General features: G+C 43.8%; 1 protein-coding gene across 2 annotated transcripts in view; it reads right to left on the reverse strand.

Annotated features, from left to right (window-relative positions):
- The window catches only part of MYO1E (myosin IE), a 207,861-nt gene that overhangs the window by 70,529 nt on the left and 123,982 nt on the right, over window positions 1-13,350 (reverse strand). For both annotated transcript variants that reach the window (XM_081227979.1, XM_081227978.1), the window contains exons 5-9: window positions 13,250-13,337; window positions 9,414-9,503; window positions 5,281-5,412; window positions 2,207-2,341; window positions 461-593 (exon numbers count right to left, since the gene is read on the reverse strand). In XM_081227979.1, coding sequence (XP_081084105.1) covers window positions 461-593; window positions 2,207-2,341; window positions 5,281-5,412; window positions 9,414-9,503; window positions 13,250-13,337 — 578 coding nt within the window. The remainder of the gene's footprint in view (window positions 1-460; window positions 594-2,206; window positions 2,342-5,280; window positions 5,413-9,413; window positions 9,504-13,249; window positions 13,338-13,350) is intronic.

Below are 13,350 nucleotides of genomic sequence, written 5' to 3' on the forward strand. Positions count from 1 at the left end.
CAGTCAGGGTCCATTTTTTTTTTTCCTGTTTTCAGAAGCCCGGTCTAATCCAACCCATGGGGCAACTTATAAACATGAGCTTTCCTTATTTATATATAGCCTATGATGCTCTTTAGAACCTTTAGGTGAATATCAACCCTAAAGATCAGTTACAGAAAAGATTTTTAGTAGGAGACAAATCTTACTAATCTTCATTAAAGTATCACTATTTTTAAACCTGTATGTGAAATTCTGCCAGATTTCCCCAAAGTTAATGATAAACTGAAACAATCTCATTAATGGTCCATAGTGTGAGTGTACAGAAGAGGCACAGACTCCCATGAGGCCGTTAAGCTCTGCCACAGCAGGACACCTAAGTGTTCTCAGCCTCTCTTACCAAAAAACCCAAAGCAAAGGAAAGTGGTGTGCTACTTCTGATCGGAACTAAACAACTGTGTCCTCTCATCTGGCAACCACTCACACTCTTCACTCTCCACGGCCGCGTAGTTGCCAACTTCCTTGAAGCTGATGTTTCCCAGGTGGAGAACTCCCGCCACTATCTGCAGCACCAGCGCCTGCTCCTCTGCGAAGATCCCAATCACGTTCATCGCGTGCTGGAAAAGAAGAGAGAAGCGATCCAGACAAGTCGGTCCCCAGCTATAGAAGCACATCAGAAAGACGCCAAACTGCGTGTGCAGTCACACTCGGCTTAGTCTGCGATGGCAGCAGGAAGTCCCTGTAAGACATTTTCACTGACCAATGTCCTCTCACACATTCAAGTCTCAACATGGTGCTGGAGAGGCAGTTCCGTCTTTACATAGAGAACGTGTAATCCTCCAGGAATAAGGGCGAGAGAGCTCTGGGGGGAACACACCCAGATGGAGCGGCAGCTGCATGGTCAACAAGTCCGTTTTCGTCCCTTAGTTTTCTCCTTGTTGCCACTCCTCTCCCTCTAAGGGCACCAGTGCCCCTTTTCCAGCCACTCTCAATACTCATAGATCTTCCTCTTCACTGGCAGGGCTGAGAATAAATTGTACTTGCAAAAGGATGGTGATTAAAAAATCTCCAGGAAAATCAAATAAAAGCATCATTAGAAAAGCCTTGTTTCTGAGGTCCATTAAATTCAATAAAAGGAGCTGAGATGCCTGAGTCTTAGATACCAATATCCTAAGAGAACTGTACTCTAGGACCAATGCAGACCTATCTGCATTTTTTCTCCCAGCTCCTCTGAGACCATGCGGCCCCTTGATGCCATCTTCTTCCCTGGCACCAGGGACACACAAGCACAAAGGTCAGCTTCCCCTCAACTGTACCTCCAACTGCCCGTTCTCCCACTTGGTTCTGGATCTGGGCTGAGGGAGGAGGCAGGCTGGTACCCGACCCAAAGGGCAGTGGTGATGCAGTTCTTTGAGGCTAAATGGGTGAACAGCCCACCTTCAGAAAGTTCTAGACTGACTTAGTAAGTCGTTTCCCCAAGGACGTGAACCCTCAATCATCTACCTGGATTCATACCTTGTACCATAAAATACATAAATCGTGAAGAGAATGGGGTAGAGGCTCTCCTTCTGACCTATAAACACAGAGGGGAAGAGAGAGCGGGCGGAGAGAGACTGAAGGCGTTCTAAGATTTCTAAACCTGATTAAGATCCTAAGAGCAGTTTTTGCTTTGCTTTTGAAAGGAAACAGCTCAACAACTGTATAAGCTGTTGGCAAACAGGTATGGTAAATGCATTACCCACGATCGTTTTTTTTTTGTTTTTTGTTTTACGGTACGCGGGCCTCTCACTGTTGTGGCCTCTCCCGTTGCGGAGCACAGGCTCCGGACGCACAGGCTCAGTGGCCATGGCTCACGGGCCCAGCTGCTCTGCGGCATGTGGGATCCTCCCAGACCGGGGCACGAACCCGTGTCCCCTGCATCGGCAAGCAGACTCTCAACCACTGCGCCACCATGGAAGCCCCCCACGATCGTTTTTATCTGTTAATCAGAGCACCTGCAGCGGGTAATGATGAATTTTTTTTTTTTACACCCATTTAAGATCATTAAGTGGTCCTCCAGCAACTGGGCACATGGCTATTTAAGGGTGTTTACAAGTGTGTTTCAGAAAATGGAGTGCTTCCAGCAGCATGAGGTGGGAATATCGGGCTGTTCTTTGCTTTGCTAACCTCCCCTGCCCTTTCTGCCACAGGCAACGCCCGGTCTGAAGAGCTGCCCCGCGCCAGCACTTACCAGAGTTTCCTGAAACTCCTTCCTGTCGTCAATGCCATCCACCGTGAAGGACCCCGAGAGGCTCAGGTAGTAATAATAATCCATGGTGGTGATGCCCAGGCTGTGCTTCTGCTCTGCGGAGGCGCCCTCGATGAGCTGGAGCAAGAAAAAGTGGCGTGTGCGTGGAGAGGCCCAGAAAGCAATCGAAGGTACCACACGGTTCCTGTCACCACCAGCCCCGGAGCCCAGGCGATGAGACTTCCTATCCCTGCTTCCCAAACGGATGGGTGGTCCAGTCGCAAAAATATGGAGGGGCTTCAGCATATGTGCTCTCTGTGTAGTAGCCCCAAATCATCTTTGCAAATTCTAATTCTTAACTCTGCTTAGACCTGCAAGAGCTGAGAATTTTCCCTTGTCCGATACAGGGAACTGCACGGTCACACTGGTGAGATCCCTTGGAAAAGTAGACAGCAAGCCAGATGACAATTACTTTGTTCCTGCTTAGCTTGCACATGGCTTTTTAAAGTGCAGCTGGACCCTCCCTGCTTCTCACTGAAGGGTGCATAGTCAAGAACAGCCTCAGGTCCCCCTTGCTGGTGTCCTGTCCCTTGGCTTTCTGTTCTATCTCTGGTATTTGCCTTAGCTGTGAGCAAGACCCTTTTAGGTGTGCTGGAAAATGTTCAACTATCCATTCTTGAGCTGGGGGTGGGGACTAGAGTTGTAGTTTGCTGACTTTCATGGTGTGAATCCTCCTACCATGACTGATTTCAAACTACCAAGAAATGTCCCTGAAGGGAGAGATGCAAACAGCCCATGCAAGCCAGTGCCAGCCACTGCTGGCTCCCAGCCGGCAGGAGTTAGCCCCATCCACACTCCTCCATCCTGGTCAAGTTCCTCCTGTCACCCCGGCTCCACACCCTTAAAATAGGGAACCTCATCTCCATGACCGAGAAGCTCTAGGTCATTTGACGACATCAGGTTCCCTGAGTTTTTTCCCCTATCTCCTCAAAATCTTTTTGCACCACTCTCTCTTCCTTTCTTCCTTCTGGCTTTCTGTTTTTTTTCTTTTTTGGGGGATGGGGTGGGATGGGGTGGGGTGGGGTGGGCGGGGTGTCTAAGGAAGAACTTCCCCCACCTCTTTCTCAGTTTTCTCCCCACAGTATGTAGCTCCCTGAATCTTCAAACACTCCTTTCTTTAATTCTCTCCCATCTACAAACACATGCTGCTCTTTGCCTTCTCTAGAAGCTTTTCCTTGCCTCTGTGAGATCCTTCAAGCTACAGAACCTACTTCCTCATCTGGCTTCTTTCTCGCCATCGCCATTCTGAAGAAATAACCCTCATGGCTACTTTCCAGTGGCTGAGGCCACCAGGCCTTTCTTGATCACAAGGCCCTTGCCCCATCCTTCCCCGCAAAGCTCTGAACACGGGATCCTGGCCCACACTCCCCTCCACCGAGCTCCCTCTGGCTTTGCTGACACTGCAGGATCTTGGCTTTCATCCTCTGACTACTTCCCTGGTTCCTCAATGCCTCCTCATTCTATAGGTGGTCCCCAGGTCCCCAAGTCCTATATGGGCATGGTTTTTCTCTCCACACTCACTCCCACAGGAGTCTCCCCTATTTCACAGCTTCGACTATTACTTCTATGTCAGAATCTGGAACTCTGTCTTCCCCTGATCTCATCACTTCCCCAGTCTCTAATCTGGGGATTTCCAACCTGTAGGAAGAGGAATCTGGAGGGGCAGGGGGCTGGCTTTTTTTTTTTTTTTTTTTTGTGGTATGCGGGCCTCTCACTGTTGTGGCCTCTCCCGTTGCGGAGCACAGGCTCTGGATGCGCAGGCTCAGAGGCCATGGCTCACGGGCCCAGCCGCTCCGCGGCATGTGGGATCTTCCTGGACCGGGGCATGAACCCGTGTCCCCTGCATTGGCAGGTGGACTCTCAACCACTGTGCCACCAGGGAAGTCCGGGGCTGGCATTTATTAAAAGGTGTCTGGGAAATAATTATGAACTTCTGTCTGGTGCTCAATAAATAATACACTATGTGTGTGATGCATGAAATTACTTTTCAAACATCTATACATTTTGCTTGGACTGATATAATTAAAAACATTACTGAATTAACAGAAGCTTTTGGTCATTTATGTATGCTTTCAACCAACAGATGCCAACCAGAAGAATTATTTGTCATCACCTAACATGTCTATGTAATTGAAAAGACTGAATGTGAGCTACCAACACAGCTTAACTGCCTTCAAATCCAATGATCTTCAAACTATAACAAAAAATAAATTTAAAAATCCCCAAAAACCACTGCATGCCAACTCTTCAAAGAAAATCTAATGTGGATCCCCAATATATGAAGTACTAATACATAAATCCATACATGAAAAAATTGTGTATGGTATCATTAAATTTTTTTAATACTTAAAAACATTTTAAAAATAGTCAAAGCAAATGACTGCTGAAGCCTGGAACACACGTTCAAAGCAGCCAGCATACTGCTCTAGCACCAAATTCTCCATGGCTTCTGAGAGTCTAAGCCAAAACTTTTTGACCTGGCATGAAAGATCCCAAGTCTATTTCAAGTCTTTTGTCCAACAGTTCACCTTTTGGAGACCTCTGCCCTTGCAGACCAGCTGGGGCCTGACTCATACATTAGCCTACTCCTCCCCCCTTCCCCCTCTCCCTCCCACTCCTGCTTTGTTCAGGCCACCTGACTTGCCTGAGTCAATCTCCCCTCCATGCTATCCTGGGCTTCCTTAATGGCTGTCCTTACCATCCCAGCCAAGTCTTCCCTTGTGAATTCCTATTTGGCAAAGAATAAAACATTCCTACTTTTGTTTTGAAGTGTGTCAACACTTTCTTGATTATTTTACTCTAGGGAAATTTTTGTCTTCTCATCCCAACTAGAACTCATTGTTCTTGCAGGTAAGGGCATTCTCACAATTCTTTTGCACACTGACTTACACATCCTACAGCAATAAAGACTCCTGGGCTTGCCAGACTAGACTGTCTAAACCTGAGGACTGAGAGAAGAAAATTTTAAATGTGGAGAAGGAATAAGGAAGTAGGGAAGAAATAATATAAAGGAAAACCTGGTAAAATATGTGAAAATTCCGCTCTCCGGGGTTCCTCATCACCACCCTAGATTTTTCCAGAAGGAAGTTGGAGATCTTTCCACCATCTGGTTCCCCACCAGGACTGAACTGGATTTCAAAGTATTTTCCCTGCAAGAAAATTAGGGATTTCCTTCAATGGTTGGTGAACAAAAACATGATGTTCCAAACAGGCCTTGGATATAGCATATAATTCAAGGAAATTCATTAATGAAAGATATGTTCTGAATTATTCCCAGTTCTGGTCTAGACTTCCTCACCATTTCCTATCAGACAATAACCCATGCCTTTGTCCAATCACACAATTCTGTATTGAGAGAGAGAATCTATCATTCCAACCTGACTAAATAAGGATATGCTCACTATATTCCTTCCCATTTTCCCCCAGTAGGTGCTTGCCTGCTAAACCGGAAGCTGTAAAGAATAGGTCAGAAAATCACATGGTCCCCTTGATCTAACAAGAGTGAACTCTATCTGCCTCTTTCAGAGGAAGCAAATTTTCCCTTGGGCAGACTTACTTTAATGGCTTTGAGCAAAAGCAATCCCTTTTTACCTCTGAAGCATCTAATATGCTTATGTAAAATAAAAACACTTGGTTATAAGTCCTTTCCAGCTACTTATGGGTGTGGGGATTTTTGCTACTGTTGTTAATACTTCCTTTTAAATTACTGCTAATAGGGAACAAAGGAGAATAAAACCCTGGAGGGTAGCTGAAAAAGGTGTCCAGATTGTTAAGTAAATGATTTTTTTTTCCCCCACTACAATCTAGTTTCTCTCCAGTCCTCAGGAAGGTCCAGGAGGGCAAATATAAATGAAGAAAAAGATGAAAATGTGGGTTTTAGGGAGTGGTGTGGCCTAGGGTCAGACTGGAGAGCATGCCCAGCCTAACTGCATTCACATTTAATATTTGTAAAATGTGTATGCTGTTGAAATCCCCCCATCTCAGGGCTGAAGCCTGCCAAGCAGCAAGTCTCCAACTAGAACCATAAACTCACTAAGGAGAAGGAAAGCCTGCTGCGTGTTTTTCCTACTGCCGACAGCACCTAGCACCTGCTGTGTTCCTGCTAAGGTATTCGCCAATTCCAGGTATCAAAAAGGCTACAAAGGAAAGCCACCATCTAACTGTCTATTTGTTTTAATCTGCTGACTCCTTCCTCTCCCAAAAATAAACCCAAAAATAAACATCCAGAAGCACCACAAACCGCAGCTATCCAGAATTACGGTGGTTCACGAGAAAAGTCTGCTGAACAAGACCCCTCTGCTTCCTACCGTGGCCATCCTTCGCCATCTTTCCCTTCGGCCACATTCTGAAGAGAATAATTCAGTGTCCATTTGTGTACAACCCTACCACCCCACCGCCATTCCCCGTCAACCTGAGGATGGAAATGAAACAAAACAGGACATCAAATCCAGGAAGGGCAGATGTGGTAAACGGCAAACTCTCAAGTCCTTCTGGAAATGGTTCACAACCTTGGCTACATGTTAGAAAGACCTGCGGAGCCTTTAAGAAATGCTGCCTTAGGGGGACTTCCCTGGTGGCGCAGTGGATAAGACTCCGCACTCCCAATGCAGGGGGCCCGGGTCCGATCCTTGGTCAGGGAGCTAGATCCCACATGCATGCCACAACTAAGAGTTCACATGCTGCATCTAAGAGTTCCCATGCTACAACTAAGGAGCCCACGTACCACAACTAAGGAGCCAGTAAGCCGCGACTAAGGAGCCTGCCTGCCGCAACTAAGACCCAGTGCAACCAAATAAATAAATATTAAATTGAATTTAAAAAAGAAAGAAAGAAAAAGAAATGCTTCCTGATGCCACCCCAGACAAGTAAGTCAGTCGCTAGGGACTGGCACCCAGACGGGAGTAGCTGTAAAAAGCCTGGGTGTTTTTTGTATGTGGCCAAGTTTGAGAATCACTGTTCTAATGTAACAGAAATGCTTATACACAACTCAAAATTGTAATATAAAAGGCAAAATCCCTTATAAGAGAGCAAAAAGTTGAGTTTTGTTGTAAAGCAGCCTGGGGGAAAGAGGAAACTGTATAAAGAAAGGATATGATATTTCCATTAGTAAATGAAAAGAAACCTCAACTCTTGGTAATGTTTTATTTCTTAAGTTAGATACTGGGTACCCCAATGTTCATTGTATTATTTTAAAATAGTATTTGAAATATTTCATAATGTAGTTCTTAAAACTTGAAAAGATTTATAAGTGGAAATAGATGAATTTTTGATTCACACAACATATCCATTTTAAGTGAAATTACCCATAATCCCACGCTGATGCCACTTCTACCTCCTCCTACTAATCACTGTAATAGGATATTCAAACTTGGATTTGCAGACACCTTAATTATGCTTTATATAAATGTGCATTTTAAAATAAATAGGACCATATTATAGATATTGTTTTGTAACCTTCTTAAAAAAATTTAACAATATGGATATCTTTTAAAATAAATCATTATTAACAGGGAACGTGGATATTATACATTAAAAGTATTGTTGGGTCAAAGACAATGAGTCTTTTAAACTTTGATAAGAATTGTCAAATTGCTCTCCTGGGAGGTGTCAGTCTTCAACCAATAGCGTCTTTTCTCCTTAACGTTTCATGATCTGAGAGACAGAAAATGATATATGGTTTTAATTTACATTTCTCTCATTATTAACGAGAACATCTTTTGATGCCCCACCAGACTCCACTACGTGTGTGCACGTGTGCACGTGTGTGTGTGTGTGTGTGTGTGTGTGTATGAGAGAGAGAACTGCCTTTCTGTATAGTTTTCCCATCTTTCCATCAGGGTTGTACGAAATTCTGTAATCAGAAAACTAATAAATGCTGGGTATTTTTGTTTTGCTTTACAAAAACTGACTGCTGTAGCCTCCTTGTCCAAGGATAAAAAATAATTTATATTGGAAATATCAAGGAAAATATTGATATGGTTATCTTCCTGCTCTCTAAGGAAGGCAAAAGAAGGGGGATGGGTAGCTAGAGAGTTAAATTTGGTCAAGTCCATCTTTACAAGGCAGACTGAGATGGACAACTGGCATTGAGCAGAAAAATGAAAGATGAACAAATGAGTAGTCTGAATAATATTAAACAGCGAGGAAAGTGAGGATAATTCTGACAGATAAAACTCACCAGGGAGCTTAACAGTTACTGCATAAGAACTGAGCAAGAATTCTCTTGGAAATGGAAGCTTCCTTCCAACACAGAAGGGTAAAAAAGAAATCGTTTTTCTCCAAAATTCTCACTTATTTATTTTAAAATGGTCCAGAATCCACCTCACAGATGGCTCCCTAAATGCTTTACTGCCAGACATAATCTATGGTTGAGATAAGATACAAAATCTACATAAATCAAAGCTACTGAGCAAACATTCATTTCTTTGCAAATGTGGCTTTTTGTCAAGGGGCATATATTCATATTCATCCTTGCCAGCCTTCCAATTTACCCCCTCAGGAGACACTCAGAAAAACATCTCAATAGGCATTCAGGCATTTGCCTGATATCTTCATTCCCTTGGGTAAGTGGGCCAGTTAGAAGGAATCTGTAGACTAAGTCCAGTCACTTTTACATGTCATTATGTCACACGAACATGCAAAAAACGCACACACAAAGCCAAGAGGGGTGGGGTAAGCAGTCGGCTCCCTCTGGCTGACAGAGAGGAGGAAGTTTCTTTCCAGGGTGCCGGATCAAAGTGCTTCCTTCAGGGTCCACAGATCAAGTTCTATGAAGCAAAGCAAGGCGACAAGACCTGGGATCTAGTCTCCTCAGTTCTTTGTCAGGGAAAGAAGGCTTTTTCTCCAGGGCCCAAAGCAAACTCCTCCAAGACCAAAGTTGACACTTCCATTTTCCTTAGGAAGGCAACTCAAGTTGAGAACTGGTTTCAAAAATTATCTTATTTACATCCCCAAGGCTCAAAAATAACTTGAGTCAAAGGGCAAATTGAAGCCTGGCAGCTCGCCGCTAGAGAAAACGAGGGAAAGATTGAAAAAGCGGCCTCCTGATGATGTGTGAAAACCCCCTATTTCCTCGGGGACACAGGACTTAAATCAGGAATGTCAACATCATCAATCAGGTGACATTCTCTATCATAGGAAAGAAACTCACAAATCGGCTGGAGTTGTTGTTCCGGACCGTCTTGGCATTCCCGAAGGCCTCCAGCAGCGGGTTGGACTGTAGGATGATGTCCTTGACGTGCTGTCAAAGCAAAAAGACCACAGGTTAGGAAGATGCGTAACACCTACTCCACGATGTAAAGCCAGAATTTCCCAAGGACATGGTTTCTGAATATGGTGAAGGTGAGAGGCCTCAAATCCAAGTCCCTGGGATTTCTGGAGGATTGACTCTTTCCTCTTGACAGACCTAACCCTGTTTGTGTGGTCATGCCTTCCAGCTCCCTTGACTTGATGCAGGATTCTCTGGAGCCAGGGTGCCACCGTAAATCAGGATCTACAAACGTTCCCGGACTGGGTTTCCAAATCGGATGCTGCACCTTCATCCCGTGCTCCCTGTGTATGGGGCATCATGGCAGGACGGGGCATCTCCTTGGGTTCTGACTGGAGGCTTTACTGTCACTACTCCCGTTCTACTCAACTTCTCTCCCCACCTACTGCATCCCGCACTCCCTCTCTTCACTGCAAGTGAGAGGCACCTTGAGGGAAATTAAACAGTTTCTCCTCCCCAAACAAAGCTGCAGACACAGTCTTGTGCTTCCCGAACTTTCATGTGTGTGAATCACCTGGGAATCTCATTACAATGCAGATGCTGATTCAGTAGGTCTGAGGTGGGGCCCGAGAGTCTGCATTTCTAACCAGCTCCCCAGTGCTGCGGGTTTTGCCAGTTCTTTCCCACTTGAGCAACAAGGGTCGACACTGGATGGTGTGGAACAATTCCTGGCCTACTGGAGGGGAAGAATTTGGTTTTCATACACCCCAATTTGATGTCAGACTGAAAAGTACAAAACACCCCATGGGCAAAGACAGCTCAACAGATAGGAGTTGATGTTGGAGAGGATTTTGAACAAGTGAGTCATTCCTTGTACTTCTAATTATTCACATGCTATGGTTAAACATGTTCCAGAAATAACAAGTCTCTGGCTTGTGCTCTTTAGCTACTGACTAATTTCAAGCCAAGAGCTCTCTGTATCCTTGTCCTCCTAGGAAAACAGGAAGAGAAAAATCAACATTAAACGTCTGCAGTCTGGCCACTAGGTCGTCGCCTGCAGCAAACAGGACTAGATGAAGGCACTAACTACTAACTATGTAACAGCCAAAGTGCTCCTCTGGCACCGCCTGGACATTCAGAAGAGGACCGAGAACTGGAATTCCATCAACCAGGCACACGTCGTTAGCAATGGAAGGAAGAGTAAATCATGGATGGTCCCACCAGGACGTCGGTTTCAAAGCTTAGAAAGATACTTCTAAGCATGCTTCTCCTTTAAAAACTCATGGATTCATATAAAATTTGCTTTTCTTTGTAAAATTAATTTTGACTTTGTGGGTCTTCATTAATCTTTTATACGTGTTGTCTGATGGCCAGGCATGCCTACACCATTTATCAACACTCAACTTCTTGTAGGGGCAGAACAAAAGAAAGACCCTCCCTTGTCTCTTTCCCTCTTTCATGATTGACTTTGTAACTGGGAATCTTTATGCATGTATCCATCCACCCCTCCACCAACTATCAAGATGTCCAGCAGAATTTTGTGGCATGTGGTAAGCATATAGGGGGAAAAGAGAAAGAGTGGATTCAAGGAGCAGCCCATACACAAAAGAGCATCCTGGATTCCTGGCTCCATGTCCATCTTCTATGGACAGGGTATGATCACACAGATGGAGAAAAGCAAGTGGACTGTACCATATCAACCTAAGTCCTAGAGCTGTACCCACTGTCCAACATGGAAGCTGCTGAGCCCATGCAACGTGGCCAGTCCCAACTGAGATGTGCTGTAAGTGTAGAACACACACTGGATGCCAAAGATTTAGGACACAAAGGAATGTAAAATAGCTCATTAATTGATTAGTAATTATATGCTGAAATAATATGGGGATCTATTGGGTGAAATAAAATATATTTAAAAAGTTAATTTCATATGCTTTTTACTCTTTTTTACTGTAACTATTCAATTTTAAATTACGCATGTGACGTGCACCATCTTTCTACTGGATGGTGCTGCTCTAGATCTTCCTTTCATTTGGTAGAGGAGGCTACTCTAAGACCCTTTTACTCTGTGTAAGGAATACTGGCCTCCGCCTTAAGCTTTCTGATCCCCCAGGACAGGATGGAGCACTATTGATTTAGTAGACAGAGCCATAATAAACAGAATTTCGATGTGTCTTTTTAAAGTCGACAGCTAAGTATGGCAATAACATCACATTAAATGATTCTAACTAAAAAATTAATCTTTAGGGTGACATCTACCTTGGATCATGATTTCTAATTAAAAAAAAAAAAAAAAAAGTTCCCAGCAGTCTGTGCCAGTGATGAGCAGTGTGAGTTTGGGCAGCCCCCTGTGGACCTTAGCCCCCATAGCCATCCTCCACTGCTCTCTGGGTGTGGGAGGGGGGCTTCACCAGTCCTGCTGATGCTGATTCCACTACCACAACGAGTAAAACTCAAGACAGGAAAGGCTGCATCTACTGCTTTCTTCATACTTTCCTCTTGAACCTGCCCCTTCTCTGCCCATACTATAATCCCCCCCTTTTCTTTCTCCCTCTCCTGTGTCCTCGTTCTCTGGGTTTCCCCCCTTTCCTAATGTTTCCTGATAATGTTCTGATCCTTCCTCCTTCCTTTCCTTTCTCCATTTTAAAACCTTTGTAAATTTTCTGAATTGGAGATTGATTCACATCGTTCAAAAAATGAAAGGTTCGTGACCACTCTCACTTTCTAAGACAGACCGCATTCTGCCTATGGAATGTGTTATCTCTCTAAATAAATCCATCTCTTACCTATCAAAAAAATAAAGTAACATAAAAAATAAAAGGTTTGGGAGGTTCTACATGGAGAGATGCCCCTCCCCCAGTCTCCCCCTGGAGAAATCACTATTAGCAATTTCTTATGTATCCCTCTAGAGCTATGCTATACATATGCAAACAAATGTAAATATTATAAATATGTGTTCTCCTTTTTCTCACATGGTAGCACATTATACGCAATGTTCTGAACTTTGCTTTTTGCAATTCATGTTATAGCTTGAAGATCAGTCCCCATCAGTACCTGAAGCTTCATTTTTTTATGGCTGTCTAATATTGTAGTCTATTATGAACCATAAATTATTTCCCCATAAATTATATCACCAACTGATGAGCATTTGTCTCCAGTCTTCTCCATCATGAAAAAAGGTCACATCAAAGATCTTTACACATATATCATTTTGTATACATTTCAGGACACCTAAAGGTTAGATTCTCCCAAGCAGAATTGATGAGTCAAAGGGTGCATGCTTATAGATTTGAAAAATATCGCCGAAATGCCCTCCACAGAAGTGTACTAGTTCATGTTCCTACCAGTAATGTGTTAGACAGACTATGCCCCTATGTTTTTTACCAGCAGTGTTTAAAATACTACAAAATTTTTGCCATTTTGACAGTTAAGAAATAGTTTTTCAATGTAATTTTAATATGCATTTCTCTTATTCTCATGGGGTGCTTGAGCATATTTTCATGTTTTAAGAGTCATTTATATCTCCTTTTCTATGAGATGGCTTTCATGCCCTTTGTTTATTTTACTTTTGGATTTGTGACCTTTTCATCGATTGTATATAATACTCATTACATATTAGGCATCTCCAGCCCATAACATGCTGTTTCTCTGCATATTTCAAGTTTCTTGGTTATAATACCAATGTCTTCTCTGTGGAAGAAAAATTCTTTTTTAAACAGCAAATGGAGCCTCTTACTTTCACAGAGCGCAAAGTCTCAAAATGGGCCATAGCACCAACTCACCTGGACTTTGGGGCCTCCTCCAGACACCCTGGAGATGTAGCTCATGATGTATTTGGCAGCCACTGTCTTTCCAGCACCACTTTCACCACTAAGGAAAGAAA

This window comes from Mesoplodon bidens, assembly GCF_964165515.1.
Source record: "Mesoplodon bidens genome assembly, chromosome: 3".
NCBI lineage: Eukaryota > Metazoa > Chordata > Mammalia > Artiodactyla > Ziphiidae > Mesoplodon > Mesoplodon bidens.